Below are 16,217 nucleotides of genomic sequence, written 5' to 3'. Positions count from 1 at the left end.
ATGCTTTCACTGTAATATTAAGTGGAAAGAAAGTGGGATGTGGATGAGAAAGGAAAGGTTTTTTTTTTGTTTTTGTTTTTGTTTTTTAATCACCAAAATGTTAACAGAAGTGGTTACTGAGTGGTAGGATTATGGGTGGTATTTTAAATTTGTTGCCACTTTTCCATATTAAAAAATTGAGATAATATGCTTAAAATTTTAAAAATACATAAATAAACATTATTTTGAAAAAAGACTACCTCTTCTGGTCTACTGTCTTTCTTCTACCCACACTTTTAAGAAAAGACCAGGGCATAACCAGAAAAAAGAATGTTATATTTGGATTACCTAAGAAGGAAAAAAAAAAGAATTAAGATTTTCTTCCACTTAAATTATGAAGCAATGAATCTCCTTAAAATGTAATATATTTAATATGTACTTAATATATATATAATCATATACATTTATAAGTATATATAAATATATATAAAATATAATAAATTAAAAAATAATATAAAAATATAAAACTATGACCTTCTCAGTCCCTCATTTTTAGACAGACCTTAACAAAAAATTTGTCCTCTGTGACTGAAAATTTTTAAGCAAATTTCAACTTTATAATCATATACTCAAAAGAGGAATGAAGTATAAAATGCATCTTACTTAACTTCAAAGTAACAAAAAAAAAAAGATAAAATGCCAAAGGGAATGGTTACCAATAAACATTCATCATGCAACGGGACAGAGGTCAAAAGGAAGGAGTAAGAGAAAAAAAATGGGTTTATATACTCTTCTCTCCCCCATTCCTTCTTCCTGGTCATTGACAATCCAATCACTTCTATTCATGCCTTTTGATATCCAGGTTAGTAAATATCTTAAGGGCAAAGTCTCTCTTAATCATCATTTTATCCCCACTGCTCAGTCATTAAAGAGCAAAATAAGGACCCAAGAACTCTGTTTAATAAGGATTTGTTTAACAAATAAAAAGTACAGATGAGACAATATCTGTCTTTATGGAACTAACTGGTAGAGAAAACAATCATAAACATATCATTTCAAATATAATTTTTGGTGCATGCTTTAACATATGCTCTAACAAGGGGCACAAAGGAGATGGAATGTTCAGTTCTACTTGGGGACCCAGGTAAGGGTTTAAGGGAAGCAGCTGGATTCTGAAAGATAAATAAGAATTTTCTATGTAAATAAAGGGTATTCCAAGGACAGCATGTGCAAAGATCAAGGAGATAAAATAGCATGGTGGGTGTAATGTGCATATAAATCAACCAGAAATCTTGTTAAAGTACAAACTGATTCAGTAGGTCTAGGATGGAACCAGAGATTCTGCACTTATACTAAGCTCCCAGGTAATACTGATGCTGTTGATGTACCAATCACAGTTTGAGTATCAAGGAGTAAGGGCATTTATCAACAATTCTGTTTGCCTGGACCATATGGTTGGAAAGAGAGAAGATCAGGACACAAAGTAAGAGCCTAACCACACGATGGTAAATTGTTTGACTATTAGAACTACCTCAGCTCAACAGAAACCATTCTGGCCTTAACAAGCAGTTAACTTAGTGCACAGGATCTTTACAAATTAGATTAGCACCATGAAACTATAATAACTAATGAAAAAATAAGGGCTAGAAAAGAAGTCTGATATAAGTAAAATAAAGGAGAGAGAAAACAAAATAAGCATGTCCAATTTTTATGCCACTGCAGGTCTGAATTTATACATATATCAAATTGAAGAATTTTTACTTACAAAGTCATCTTCACCTTCAGCTAACCCATAATTAGGCAACATAGCTCCTTCCATTGTTGTACTTTTAAATACTCCTTTAATTTTGCTACCTATTCTGCTGATTCCAAATGATTCTCCTCTTTTCTGTGTGCTCCTAAATATTAAACAAAAATGTATCAAGTACATAGCGAATTATCACAACAGTCTAGTTTACTCTAAACAATAAAAATAGCTGTGAAAAGGGTAATCTGAAGATAGAGCTAACATAACTTTTATGAGTTCTTAGTCACAGATTGAGTCCCAACATCTTAGAAGACAAAAGTGACAAAACATTTAAAGTTTAAATTTGGGGGTATGAATAAATGGGACAATATTTACTAATAAATGTTTGGAATTTACCTACTATTTAAAACATTAACTGAACTAAAATGTTTAAAAGATGAGAGCCCCCTAGTGGTACACAGTTCTTACTGCCATACATATTTTGAAATAAAAAATGTGGTAAGACCAACATTCAAAACAATGTAACCATTTAGAACTGCACTGCTAAAATAACATAGTGTAACAGACAAAAAATATAAAACTATGACCTTCTCAGTCCTTCATTTTTAGACAGACCTTAACAAAAAACTTATGTCCTCTGTGAATGAAAATTTTTAAGCAAATTTCAACTTTATAAACATATACTCAAAAGAGGAATGAAGTATAAAATGTATCTTACTTAACTTCAAAGTAACAAAAAAAAAAAGATAAAATGCCAAAGGGAATGGTTAGCAATAAACATAAATACAAAAGCAAATGTAGCCTAAGGAAGCAGCCTGGTCTGACATACATATTAAATACTGGTTTTATAATTTTTTTCAAAAGTAAATTTCTAAAAGCAGAAATAGCTGGAAAGCAACAAAAAATAACCCCAAAAGCAGCAAAAATTTCCTCCACTACAGCCTACTGTCCCATGTTTCAACAAAGAAAAGCAGAACTTTTACCCAATTTAAAACTCATGCTCACTATGTAATGCTGCCATACAACAGATACCCAAATAAAAATGACTATTTTAAAATCCAAAAAATTGGCTTTGGATGCTTAACTTAATGGACAGCTATTATTCCCAAAAGCAAAATTTATTTACTGAAATAACGCAACAATTACAGAAATAAAAATAAATTGATCAAGTTTCAAATATACCTGGTATATTAATGACGTGCATTTTATACAAGTCTAAGGAGCAAATCAAACTTATTTTAAAACTGGAAAAACTCTAATAAGCAGTTAGTAGTAAAAAGGGTACTTAAACCAGAAGATTATTTTATTTAAACAAGCATTCAATCTGTTTTTTTTTAATCCAGAATTGTAAACACAATTCTGATAGAGTGTTTCCAAAACCAATTATGAAAATGTTAACAAAATATTACTAAAATCTCTAGGATTTAGATAGATTATAAAAAATTGGGCTTTTTGAAATCTGACATTTTTTTAAATATCTCACTTCTGATTATCCCCAGAAATACACAAATACTGTACTTCTTGCTTTAAAAAAAGTTCTTTAAACACAAGTAATTCTAAGTAATTTAGCAAAAACAATAACAAAAAAATAAATAAATCAATAGCTTTGAACAGGTGGATACTAGCTTTTTATTTTATTTTAAACTGACATTTTTATTTTATGACATATATCATGCTATTTCAAAAAGGAGATATCCTGGGGGGCCTGGTTGGCTCAGCTGGTACAGCCTGAGACTCTTGATCATAGGGTTGTGAGTTCAATCTCCACACTGGGCATGGAGTCTACCTCAAAAAATAGATAAAATCTTAAAAAAAGAAAAAGAAAACAAAAAGGAGATATCTAGAATCAAATTAGAGGTTAATTTTAAAAGGATATCCCAGGGACACCTGGTGGCTCAGTGGGTTAAGCCTCTGCCTTCGGCTCAGGTCATGATCCCAGGGTCCTGGGGTAGAGTCCCGCATCGGGCTCCTTGCTTTACAGGGCGCCTGCCTGCCCCTTCTCCTGCTTCTGCTCCTTCTCTCTCTTACCCTCTCTCAAATAAATAAATAAAATCTTAAAAAAAAAAAAAGGATATCCCAAAAATACAGTAAGATGAAAACAGAGAGGGAGGCAAAGCATAAGAGACTCTTAACTATAGGAAACAAACTGAGAGTTGCCAGAGGGGAGGTGGGTGGGCGGATGGGGTAACTGGGTGATGGGCATCAAGGAGGGCACATGATGAGCACTGGGTGTTATACGCAACTGATGAATCACTAAATTTTACCCCTAAAACTAATAATACAGTATATGTTAACTAAATTGAATTTAAAATATTTTTTAAAAATAAATAAATAAAAGGATATCCCAAATAGTTGATATAAAGGCAGTAGTAATAGCAGTATTTCCTTTTTCCCTTTTTGTTGTACTTAGGTTGTTTTGGACATATTTTCTGAACTTAAAAAGATAATTTATATAGAAAAAAATCACATGCTGTCTCAAGACTTACCGAAAATCATCCAAACTTAGGCTACCTCTGCAGTAACAGATAAGTGAAATTTTATAAGGAAAGGAAAGAGAGAAAGCCCAGATATTAAACAAGTTTCATTTTAGAAAACAAAACAAAATTTAAAAGCTTTAACAGTTACACAACTGGATAGCATTTATCTTTGCAAAGGGAAAGAATATGTATAACATAATAAAGGAAAGAGAAAGTACCATGGCTGTGGGGGGGTGGGAATTGGGGGTATGAATTCTAGATCATTAAAAAAAAGTTCTTAAACTACTATGTCAGGAAATAACTGTATTTTTTGCCCTCATTTAGGCACACCATTTGTTTGATATGGTGGAAAGTATGCAGAGACTAAGCCACTAGAAACTTAGCACAGAAAACAAACTCAGTGTTTTCCAACATGAAATTCAAGTCTGTATTAAATATAATTATGTATGCTTCACACATTTTGAAATATATGTTTTAAGCTAAGAAACAAAGTGAACAAAGGAACGTCCCTAAATATATTTTTTAAGTTATCCTTCGAGTATGGAAGAAACAGAACAGGTTAATATTAATATGCATTAAAATTTTTACTTTTAAAATACAATTAAACAGAATATAGACATAAAATATATGAATAAATATTTTACATATTTTAAGTCACTTAGCAAATTAGCAATGCTACTCTAAATTTTCAATGAAAGAACGTTAAGTAAGTCTTTTACTTATTTTATATAGGTAAATGAATAAGTATCACAGAAGCAGAGTCCTGACAAGACTGATAGTTAATATTAAAGTCAGGTCAATATAAAGAAAAACATACTTTTAAAGACCATAATCAGTACCCACAATGTAAAGAGTCCATATTTTCTTCCTGTTTATCTTATATTTTAAAGAGAGCAAAATTAGTATAGTATGTTGGAAGACAACCAGGTGTTCTCAAAGTGGCAAAGAAAGGTTTCCAGCTCTGAAGTTATGACCCTGATTTAGTTCCTCGGCAGGCTTATAAGATCAAAGAACCACTTCCCCCTAAATGGTCCTATACAGGAGACTGATTAAGCTTAATATTCTACTATGGCACTCCAAACATCCTGTCTATAAACAGAAATAAATTCCACCTGCTTCTCAAATGATGCTGGAAAATTTGATAAAAGTCTTAAAAAAGTATTCAAATAAAAGAAGAGGTATTTGGATTGGATAAAGTATGCTCTTTTAAATAACAAGGATAGAATTTTTGTTTGACTGTAATATATAAATTCAACAATCAAAAAATTCAAATCTGTTTCTACATCCCTTGGTTATGTCAAAAAATACAATATATCCTCCTCATGGCTAAGGTTTTTCACATTTTTCCTTGTTCTATCTAAAAACACTCCAGTTTCTGACCTACTTCTGTCTTTGTACCACATCTCCAACTTATTTATATATTAGATTCTTGCTCAAACAAACGGGAAAGTGTTGAGAGCAATGTGAGTATCTATTCTGTGGACTGATAGATTTGATATCTGTGTCAATTTTGTACATACAACAATGTATGGGCAAATCAAGACATTACTTATCCAGTTTATAAATGGATAAAGCTCTCTTTTCTGTTATTTCTCTGAGTTACATAACTATGCACATATATTTCCAGAAAGCGAAAAGGGAAAGGGAGAAAAATCTCTCCACATTTGTAACCAGCAAGTACTCTAATAAAAAGTATTCTCCAGAGGGGAAAAAGTCTGTCTAAAATTGAGTTATTTGTAGATTTCATTTATGCATGTAGTCCATAGGATCCAATAAAGCAGGTGATCAAGCACTAATATGTATTAATTATGATATTAGGAAGGCAATGGTGTGTATCTTGTTAAGTTTTTCTAAAAGAATTTCAGGCATTTTCAGGTTACTATATATAGTACAACTCTATAACAACTTAATAAAATGTCTACTTATGTAGCAATGGCACCACATAATCAAAAAAGAACTAATAAAGACAATGCTATCACAAGAATAATTAGCATCAGCAAGTACAAAACAAACCATACAGATGACTTACCATACCTACCTGTTCAATTTTGAATTGCGTGTTGGTGATTCTGCACCTCTTAAAAGTTGCCTGAAATACTTTAAAAAAATTATGATTAAACTATTTTATATTAAAACATGCTATTTTACCCTACTACTTTCCAGTTTAAAGAAAACAAAATTTAAATCAAGTGAAAACAACCATAGGCAAATAGACCAATTTGGTCACAATCTACCTAATCAGATATATACAAATATGGTTTTGGTATGAGAATTTTTACAGTAAATTTCTAATCTCCGTTAATTTCTGTAGTGAAAGAGTATTCACTTTTTAAATTAATCATGTTTTATTTCTGTTTATTTTGTTATTTGAATCACTCATCTATTGATATCAAAGCCACTATGAAATTCTGAAGAAAAATCCTTAAATAAGATTAATATTTTGACTTACCTCATCACTGTGGCAGAACATAGGAGTAAACACATTCTCCAAAAGAGACAGTACATGTTCGTATGCTTCAAAAAGACATCTCATAGTCTGAAGTTTAACAACATCTATATATGGGCCTTCAGCAACTATTAAAAAAAATTACATTGTAGAAACTGTTTATGAACACCACACCATACATTATATATTAGTTTAAAATAACAGTGAGAGAGCGTACAAACAGTCCTAAAACATTGTTTTGCAGAAAAGCCACTTGTTTTTTTTTTTAAAGATTTTATTTATTTATTTGAGAGAGAGAATGAGATAGAGAGAGAGCATGAGAGGGGAGAGGGTCAGAGGGAGAAGCAGACTCCCCGCTGAGAAGGGAGCCTGATGCGGGACTCAATCCCGGGACTCCAGGATCATGACCTGAGCCGAAGGCAGTCGCTTAACCAATTGAGCCACCCAGGCGCCCACAGAAAAGCCACTTGTAAGGTATAAAAATCAAACTAGGATGAGGAATCAGAACCACCAAGCTCCAATTCTGGAAAGTATTAGTTATGTGAATTGTGAGTCAATTTCTTCATCAAAGCTTTCATCTCGTTAGTTAAACAGGAAAATGGCTACCTGTGCACCTCACACAGCTGTTGTAATAATAAACACTGACTATAGGAGAAAATTCTGAAAATGTTAAAATTTGTAAAAGGGCTATATTCTCATCAAAATCTTTGACTTACTTTTTTGAATCTCTTCTACAATAAAGGGATCAAATCGAATTTTGTCTATACTTTCATCCAAACAATATGTTTTATAAATCTTCTGCAATTCTTCATGAAGAGAAAGCATTTCATCATTTGATAACTCTGGTCGTAAAATTCTATCATTGAATTCCTCTAGCAAATTAGGGAAAAGTAAGAAAAAATGAATTATTTCAATATAAAATAATATAATATATAACATACTCTTCCCAGTCTTATTGTAATCAATATTAAAAGCAACAATTACAATATATTCATCATTTTAAGCTTTCTAAAAAAATTTAATTGGAAATAAAATTATTACCCAGATGAATGAGAAATTCAGTTAACCAAATATTTTATATGATAATATAAAATATGTAATACTTGCACAGCAATACAAATTTCTAAAATTTAGAATAGGATATTTAAAGAACGTATTCGATTAATTGTTTATACCAAGGGTCTTTAATATTTTGAAATCCAATTCACTAAATAACAGTGAAACCTAAGGTTTTTTAAGTTCCAGTCAATGTTTTTATTTATTTTTTTTAAAGATTTTATTTATTTATTTGACAGAGACAGAGACAGCAAGAGCAGGAACACAAGCAGGGGGAGTTGGAGAGGGAGAAACAGGCTTCCCGCCAAGCAGGGAGCCCGATGTGGGGTTCAATCCCAGCACCCTGGGATCATGACCTGAGCCGAAGGCAGACGCTTAACAAATGAGCCACCCAGGCGCCCCACAGTCAATGTTTTTAAACAATATTTCCTTCTATCATGGAGACTATAGACTACTAATGGAGCTGGGTGTGTAAACAAATTAATCTGTTTTTCTAAAATCACAGATGACAGCAGAACAGACAAAATATTAACTGCCTTTCCTTATTACAAGAGGTATTAACATGGAGTTCACCCCTTAATTTTTAATTATCCAACTGAAACATAAAGAGGAAAGGAAATAGTTTTTAAAAAAGGAACAGAACATATATGATCTTGGGATAATAGCCAATTCATATAATTGGAGCCTTGAAGGGAAAGGAGAAAAAAAAACAAGGCAAAGTATCTAAAGAGATAACAGACATGAATTTTCTTTCTTTCCTTCTTTCTTTTTTAGATTTTTAGAGAGGGAGAAAGAGTGTGAGTGGTGAGGGTGTGGGGGAGGATAGGGGGAGGGAAGAGAGAGAATCCCAAACAGGCTCCATGCTCAGAGTGGAGCCCAACACAGGGCTCAATCTCACAACCAAGAGATCTTAACCTGAGCCAAAACCAAGAGTCAGACGCTTAACCAACCGAGCCACCCAAGTGCCCCAACAGCCAAGAGTTTTCAAAAGTGATGAAAGATATCAACCTACATATTCAAGAATCTCAGTAAAATCCAAGCAGAACATATAAAAAGAAAACTACACTGTATAGTCAAATTTCTGAGAACCAAAAATTAAGAGAAAACCGTAAAACTAGCCAGGGAGAAAGGGGATATTATAAAAAGAGGTACATACATAAGAATGGCAAGCAATTTCTCCTTAGGAGGAATAGTTATTGGGGCACCTGGGTGGCCCAGTCGGTTAAGTGTCCAAATCTTGATTTCAGCTCAGGTCATTATTTCAGGGTGTTAAAAGAAAAACCTGTCAACCTAAAATTCCATATTTGGTAAAAATAGCCTTCAAAATGAAGACAAAATAAACATCTTTTCAAAAAGACAAAAATTGATAGTCCAAGATGGCAGAGGAGTAGGGGACCTAAGTTTCATCTCCTCCCAGGAATTCAGCTAGGTTGCTATCAAATCATTCTGAACACCTGCGAACTCAACCTGAAATGTAAGAAAAGAATAACTGCAACTCTACATAAAGGTGACCACTTTCTGCAAGAATGACAAGACAGAAAAACACCTCAAGAAAGAGAACAAGAGGCAGTACTAACTGCCAGGGACCTAATGAGTATGGATATAAGTAAGATGTTGGAACTAGAGTTCAGGATAATGATTAAAAAGATAATAGCTGGGCTTGAAAAAAGCATAGAAAACACAACAGAATCCCTTTCTGGAGAAATAAAGGAACTAAAATCTAATCAGGTAGAAATCAAAAAGGCTATTTATGAGATACAATAAAAAATGGAGGCTCTAACTGCTAGGATAAAAGAGGAGGCAGAGAGAGTTAGTGATATAAAAGACCAAATGATGGAGAATAAAGAAGCTGAGAAAAAGAGAGAAACAACTACTACATCATGAGCAGAGAACTCGAGAGATAAGTGACGCCATAAAGCAAAACAATATTAGAATAATTGTGACCCCAGAGGAAGAGGAAAGAGAGAGAGGGGGGCAGAAGGTATTTGGAGCAAATTATAGCAGAGAATTTCCCTGATCTGGGAAAGGAAGCAGGCATTCAAGTCCAGGAGACACAGAAAAACCTCCTCAAAATCAATAAAAATAGGTCAACACTTCAACATAAAATAGTGAAGCTTGCAAATCTCAGAGACAAAGAGAAAATCCTCAAATCAGCTCAGGGGGAAAAGAGGTCTGTAACCTATAGGTATAGAAACATTAGACTGGCAACAGACCTATCCACAGAGACCAACATACCAGAGAGGACTGGTATGACATATTCAGGTTGCTAAGTGAGAAAAATATGCAGCCAAGAATACTTTATCCAGCAAGGATGTCATTCAAACTAAAAGAAGAGATAAAAAGCTTCCAGGACAAATAGAAACTAAAAAAACTTGTGATCACTAAACCAGCCCTATAAGAAATATTAAAGGGGATCCTTTAAGTGAAGAGAGAGCCCAAAAGTAACACAGACCAGAAAGGAACAGAGACAATATAGAGAAAGTGACTTTACAGGTAATACAATGGCACTAAATTCGTATCTTTCAATAGTTACTCTGAATGTATATGAGCTCAATGCTCCAAAGACACAGGGTATCAGACTGGATAAAAAAGCAAGACCCGTCAAAATGCCATCTGCAAGAGACTCATTTTAGACCCACAGATGCCTCCAGATTGAAGGTGAAGGGGTGGAAAACCATTTATCATGGTAATGGACATCAAAAGAAAGCTAGGGTAGCAATCCTTATATCAGACAAACTTGATTTTAAACCAAAGACTGTAATAAAAGCTGATGAAGGGCACTATTAACACAATTAAAGGGTCTATCCAACAAGAATATCTAACAATTGTAAATATTTATACCCCTAACATGGGGCATAAATTATATAAAACCATTAATAACAAAATTAGTACATTCATAATAATATAGTAAGTAGGGGACTTTAACATCCCCCTCACTGCAATGGACAGATCATCTAAGCAGATCAACAAGGAAACAAGGGCTTTAAAGGACATACTGGACCAAATGGAGTTCATAGATACATTCAGAACATTCTATCATAAAGCAACAGAATACAGCGGAGCAAGATGGCGGAGGAGTAGGAGACCTAGATTTTGTCTGGTCTCAGGAATTCAGCTGAATAGGGATCAAACCATTCTGAACATCTACGAACTCAACAGGAGATCGAACAGGAGAGTAGCAACAACTCTCTGAACAGAGAAGCGACCACTTACTGGAAGGTAGGGCGTGCGGAGAAGTGAATCCGAGGCGATATTCGGGAGGATAGACGGCGGGGGAGGGGCCTCCGCCGGCCGCTTCTGGCAAGTGCTAGAGCCGCGGAGCACAAAATCGGACCTTTTAAAAGTTGGCTCGGCGGAGGGACGTCGCTGCAGTGGCTAAGCGGGGGGTGGAATCCTCCCGGGACAGTGTGGTCTCAGGACCCTTGGGGTCACAGAGAGACCGGGGGTGCCTGAGTGCGGCAGAGCTCCCAGGTATCAGAGCAGGGAAGCCGGCTGCAGAGACGGAGCAGAGTCGCGGGCTCTCAGCTCTGGGTTGCCACAAACTGTGATCTGCGGCCCAGTCGGGGCACGGCTCCCCCAGCAGGGACCCAACAAGCAGCAGATCCGGGGAGACTCCCCTTCCTTCCTGGGGAGGAGCGGTGCGGGAACGCACTGCAGGGATCTGATGGGTTTGGAGACTCCGAGCGGGGTCGGGTGCCATAGATAGCAACGCTTGATCACAGGCCGGGTGAGCATGGAGTGCCGCCAGAGACCGGGGACACGGGAGTGACTGCTTTTCTCTGGGGGCGCACTGAGGAGTGGGGCCCCGAGTTCTCGGCTCCTCCGGGCGGAGACTGGGAGGCCGCCATTTTCGCCCTGGTCCTCCAAAGCTGTACCGAGAGCTTGCAGGGAACAAAAGCTCCTGAGAGCAAACTGGAGCAGCTTCCTTAGCCCGGACCGACAAGGGCGGGGCAATTCCGCCTCCGGCAAAGACATTTGGAAACCACAGCAACAGGCCCCTCCCCCAGAAGATCAGCACAAACAGCCAGCAAGCCAAGACCAAGTTGATCGATCAAGGAGAATAGGAGAACTCCAGCGCTAGGGGAATACTGCACATAGATTCATGGCTTCTTTTTTTTTTTTTTTTTTTACCATGATTCATTATTTCATCAAAGTTAATTTTTGTTGACTTTTTTTATTTTTCTTTTTCCCTTTTTCAACCAACATCTTATAAATCCCTTTTTTTTAAAAAAAAAACATTTTTTATTTTTTTTTCATTTTTAGAGTCATATTTTATCCCTTCATACTAGTTATCCTTGTTTTTGGCATATATATATAAGTTGTTCTCTCTTTAAAATTTTGAGGTACAGTTTCTTCTAACAGATCAAAATATACCCTAAACCACTAGTGTATGGCTTTGTTCTAGTCTCCTGCCTGATCACATTCTCTCCCTTTTTCCTTTTTTTTTTTTTCCTTAAATCTTCTTTCTTTTTTCAAACAACTTATCTTACCAAGTCCTTTTATAAAATCTTTTATAATTTTCATCTTTACAGTCATCTTCCATCCCTTCATTGTATCAACCCTTATTTTGTACATATATGTCTTTCTTCCTTTAAAATTTTAGGAGGCACTTTTTTCTAACAGACCAAAATACGCCCAAAATCTAGTGTGTGGCACTGATCTATGCACTAGCCTGATCATATTTGATCATATTCTGCCTTTTTTGAATTGTTTTGTTTTTGTTTTTATCTTTTTTTCTTTTTTTTTCTTTTTCTCTTTCTTTTTTCTTTCTTTCCCTTTCCTTTCCCCTGGTTTCAGGTCTTTTCTGATTTGTATACAGTATATTTGCTGGGGACGTTGTAAACCTGTTAGCCTTTTGTTCTCTCATTCATCTATTCTCCTCTGGACAAAATGACAAGACGAAAGAAATCACCTCAGCAAAAAGAACAAGAGGTAGTACCGTCTGCCAGGGACCTACTCAATACGGACATTAGTACGATGTCAGACCTAGAGTTCAGAATCATGACTTTAAAGATACTAGCTGGGCTTGAAAAAAGCGTGGAAGTTATTAGAGAAACCCTTTCTGGAGAAATAAAAGAACTAAAATCTAACCAAATCGAAATCAAAAAGGCTATTGATGAGGTGCAATCAAAAATGGGGGCACTGAATGCTAGGATAAATGAGGCAGAAGAGAGAATCAGCGATATAGAAGACCAAATGATGGAAAATAAAGAGGCTGAGAAAAAGAGAGAGAAACAACTACAGGATCACGAGGGCAGAATTCGAGAGATAAGTGATACGATAAGACGAAACAACATTAGAATAATTGGGATCCCAGAAGAAGAAGAGAGAGAGAGAGGGGCAGAAGGTATATTGGAGCAAATTATAGCAGAGAACTTCCCTAATGTGAGGAAGGAAACAGGCATCAAAATCCAGGAGGCACAGAGAACCCCTCTCAAAATCAATAAAAATAGGTCAACACCCCGACATCTAATAGTAAAACTTACGAGTCTCAGAGACAAAGAGAAAATCCTGAAAGCAGCTCGGGAGAAGAGATATGTAACCTACAATGGTAGAAACATTAGATTGGCAACAGACCTATCCACAGAGACCTGGCAGGCCAGAAAGGACTGGCAAGATATCTTCAGAGCACTAAACGAGAAAAATATGCAGCCAAGAATACTATATCCAGCTAGGCTATCATTGAAAATAGAAGGAGAGATAAAAAGCTTCCAGAACAAACAAAAACTAAAGGAATTTGCAAACACGAAACCAGCCCTCCAAGAAATATTGAGAGGGGTCCTCTAAGCAAAGAGAGAACCTAAAAGCAGCAAAGAGCAGAAACGAACACAGACAACAGACAGTTAACAGTCACCTTACAGGTAATACAATGGCACTAAATTCATACCTTTCAATAGTTACCCTGAATGTAAATGGGCTCAATGCCCCAATCAAAAGACACAGGCTATCAGATTGGATTAAAAAACAAGACCCATCCATATGCTGTCTGCAAGAGACTCATTTTACACCCAAAGACACCCCCAGATTGAAAGTGAGGGGGTGGAAAACCATTTACCATGCTAATGGACACCAAAAGAAAGCTGGGGTGGCAATCCTTATATCAGACAAACTAGATTTTAAAACAAAGACTGTAATAAGAGATGAGGAAGGACACTATATCCTACTTAAAGGGTCTATCCAACAAGAAGATCTAACAATTGTAAATATCTATGCCCCGAACATGGGAGCAGCCAATTATATAAGGCAATTAATAACAAAAGCAAAGAAACACATTGACAACAATACAATAATAGTGGGGGACTTTAACACCCCCCTCACTGAAATGGACAGATCATCTAAGCAAAAGATCAACAAGGAAATAAAGACTTTAAATGACACACTGGACCAAATGGACTTCACAGACATATTCAGAACATTCCATCCCAAAGCAACGGAATACACATTCTTCTCTAGTGCCCATGGAACATTCTCCAGAATTGATCACATCCTAGGTCACAAATCAGGTCTCAATCGGTACCAAAAGATTGGGATCATTCCCTGCATATTTTCAGACCACAATGCTTTGAAACTAGAACTCAACCACAAGAGGAAAGTCGGAAAGAACTCAAATACATGGAGGCTAAAGAGCATCCTACTAAAGAATGAATGGGTCAACCAAGAAATTAAAGAAGAATTAAAAAAATTCATGGAAACCAATGAAAATGAAAACACAACTGTTCAAAATCTTTGGGATACAGCAAAGGCAGTCCTGAGAGGAAAGTATGTAGCAATACAAGCCTTTCTCAAGAAACAAGAAAGGTCTCAAATACACAACCTAACCCTACACCTAAAGGAGCTGGAGAAAGAACAACAAAGAAAGCCTAAACCCAGCAGGAGAAGAGAAATCATAAAGATCAGAGCAGAAATCAATGAACTAGAAACCAAAAGAACAGTAGAACAGATCAACGAAACTAGGAGCTGGTTCTTTGAAAGAATTAACAAGATTGATAAACCCCTGGCCAGACTGATCAAAAAGAAAAGAGAAATGACCCAAATCAACAAAATCATGAATGAAAGAGGAGAGATCACAAGCAACACCAAAGAAATACAAACAATTATAAGAACATATTATGAGCAACTCTATGCCAGCAAATTAGATAACCTGGAAGAAATGGGTGCATTCCTAGAGAAGTATCAACTACCAAAATTGAACCAGGAAGAAATAGAAAACCTGAACAGACCTATAACCACTAAGGAAATTGAAACAGTCATAAAAAATCTCCCAAGAAACAAAAGCCCAGGGCCAGATGGCTTCCCAGGGGAATTCTATCAGACATTTCAAGAAGAATTAATACCTATTCTCCTGAAACTGTTCCAAAAAATAGAAATGGAAGGGAAACTTCCAAACTCATTTTATGAGGCCAGCATTACCTTGATCCCAAAACCAGACAAAGACCCCATCAAAAAAGAGAATTACAGACCAATATCCTTGATGAACATGGATGCAAAAATTCTCACCAAAATACTAGCCAATAGGATCCAACAGTACATTAAAAGGATTATTCACCACGACCAAGTGGGATTTATCCCTGGGCTGCAAGGCTGGTTCAACATCCGCAAATCAATCAACGTGATACAATACATTAACAAAAGAAAGAACAAGAATCATATGATCCTCTCAATAGATGCAGAAAAAGCATTTGACAAAGTACAACATCCTTTCTTGATCAAAACTCTTCAGAGTATAGGGATAGAGGGTACATACCTCAATATCATAAAAGCCATCTACGAAAAACCTACAGCGAATATCATTCTCAATGGGGAAAGGCTGAGAGCTTTTCCCCTAAGGTCAGGAACGCGGCAGGGATGTCCACTCTCACCACTGCTATTCAACATAGTATTAGAAGTCCTAGCCACAGCAATCAGACAACAAAAAGAAATCCAAGGCATCCAAATCGGCAAAGAGGAAGTCAAACTCTCACTCTTTGCAGATGATATGATACTGTATGTGGAAAACCCAAAAGACTCCACCCCAAAACTGCTAGAACTCATACAGGAATTCAGTAAAGTAGCAGGATATAAAATCAATGCACAGAAATCAGTGGCATTCCTATACACCAACAACAAGACAGAAGAGAAACAAATCAAGGAGTCGATCCCATTTACAATTGCACCCAAAACCATTAGATACCTAGGAATAAATCTAACCAAAGAGGCAAAGGATCTGTACTCAGAAAACTATAAAATACTCAGGAAAGAAATTGAAGAAGACACAAAGAAATGGAAAAACGTTCCATGCTCATGGATTGGGAGAATCAACATTGTGAAGATGTCAATGCTACCTAGAGCAATCTACACATTCAATGCAATCCCCATCAAAATACCATCCACTTTTTTCAAAGAAATGGAACAAATAATCCTAAAATTTGTATGGAACCAGAAGAGACCCAGAATAGCCAGAGGAATACTGAAAAAGAAAAGCAAAGCTGGCGGCATCACAATTCCGGACTTCCAGCTCTATTACAAAGCTGTC

General features: G+C 35.9%; 1 protein-coding gene across 5 annotated transcripts in view; it reads right to left on the bottom strand.

The window, feature by feature from the left end:
- Nucleotides 1-16,217, bottom strand: part of SNX14 (sorting nexin 14) — a 91,446-nt gene that overhangs the window by 24,876 nt on the left and 50,353 nt on the right. For 3 of the 5 annotated variants that reach the window (XM_027601415.2, XM_027601414.2, XM_027601413.2), the window contains exons 13-17: nt 7,366-7,521; nt 6,653-6,777; nt 6,242-6,300; nt 4,213-4,239; nt 1,745-1,877 (exon numbers count right to left, since the gene is read on the bottom strand). In XM_027601415.2, the coding sequence (XP_027457216.1) occupies nt 1,745-1,877; nt 4,213-4,239; nt 6,242-6,300; nt 6,653-6,777; nt 7,366-7,521 (500 nt within the window). The remainder of the gene's footprint in view (nt 1-1,744; nt 1,878-4,212; nt 4,240-6,241; nt 6,301-6,652; nt 6,778-7,365; nt 7,522-16,217) is intronic. The other 2 variants (XM_027601417.2, XM_027601416.2) reach the window with 1 other exon arrangement.

Source organism: Zalophus californianus, chromosome 7, assembly GCF_009762305.2.
Source record: "Zalophus californianus isolate mZalCal1 chromosome 7, mZalCal1.pri.v2, whole genome shotgun sequence".
In the NCBI taxonomy this organism is placed as follows: domain Eukaryota; kingdom Metazoa; phylum Chordata; class Mammalia; order Carnivora; family Otariidae; genus Zalophus; species Zalophus californianus.
Note: the sequence above shows the minus strand (reverse complement) of the source record. Positions and strands in the feature narration are given on the sequence as shown.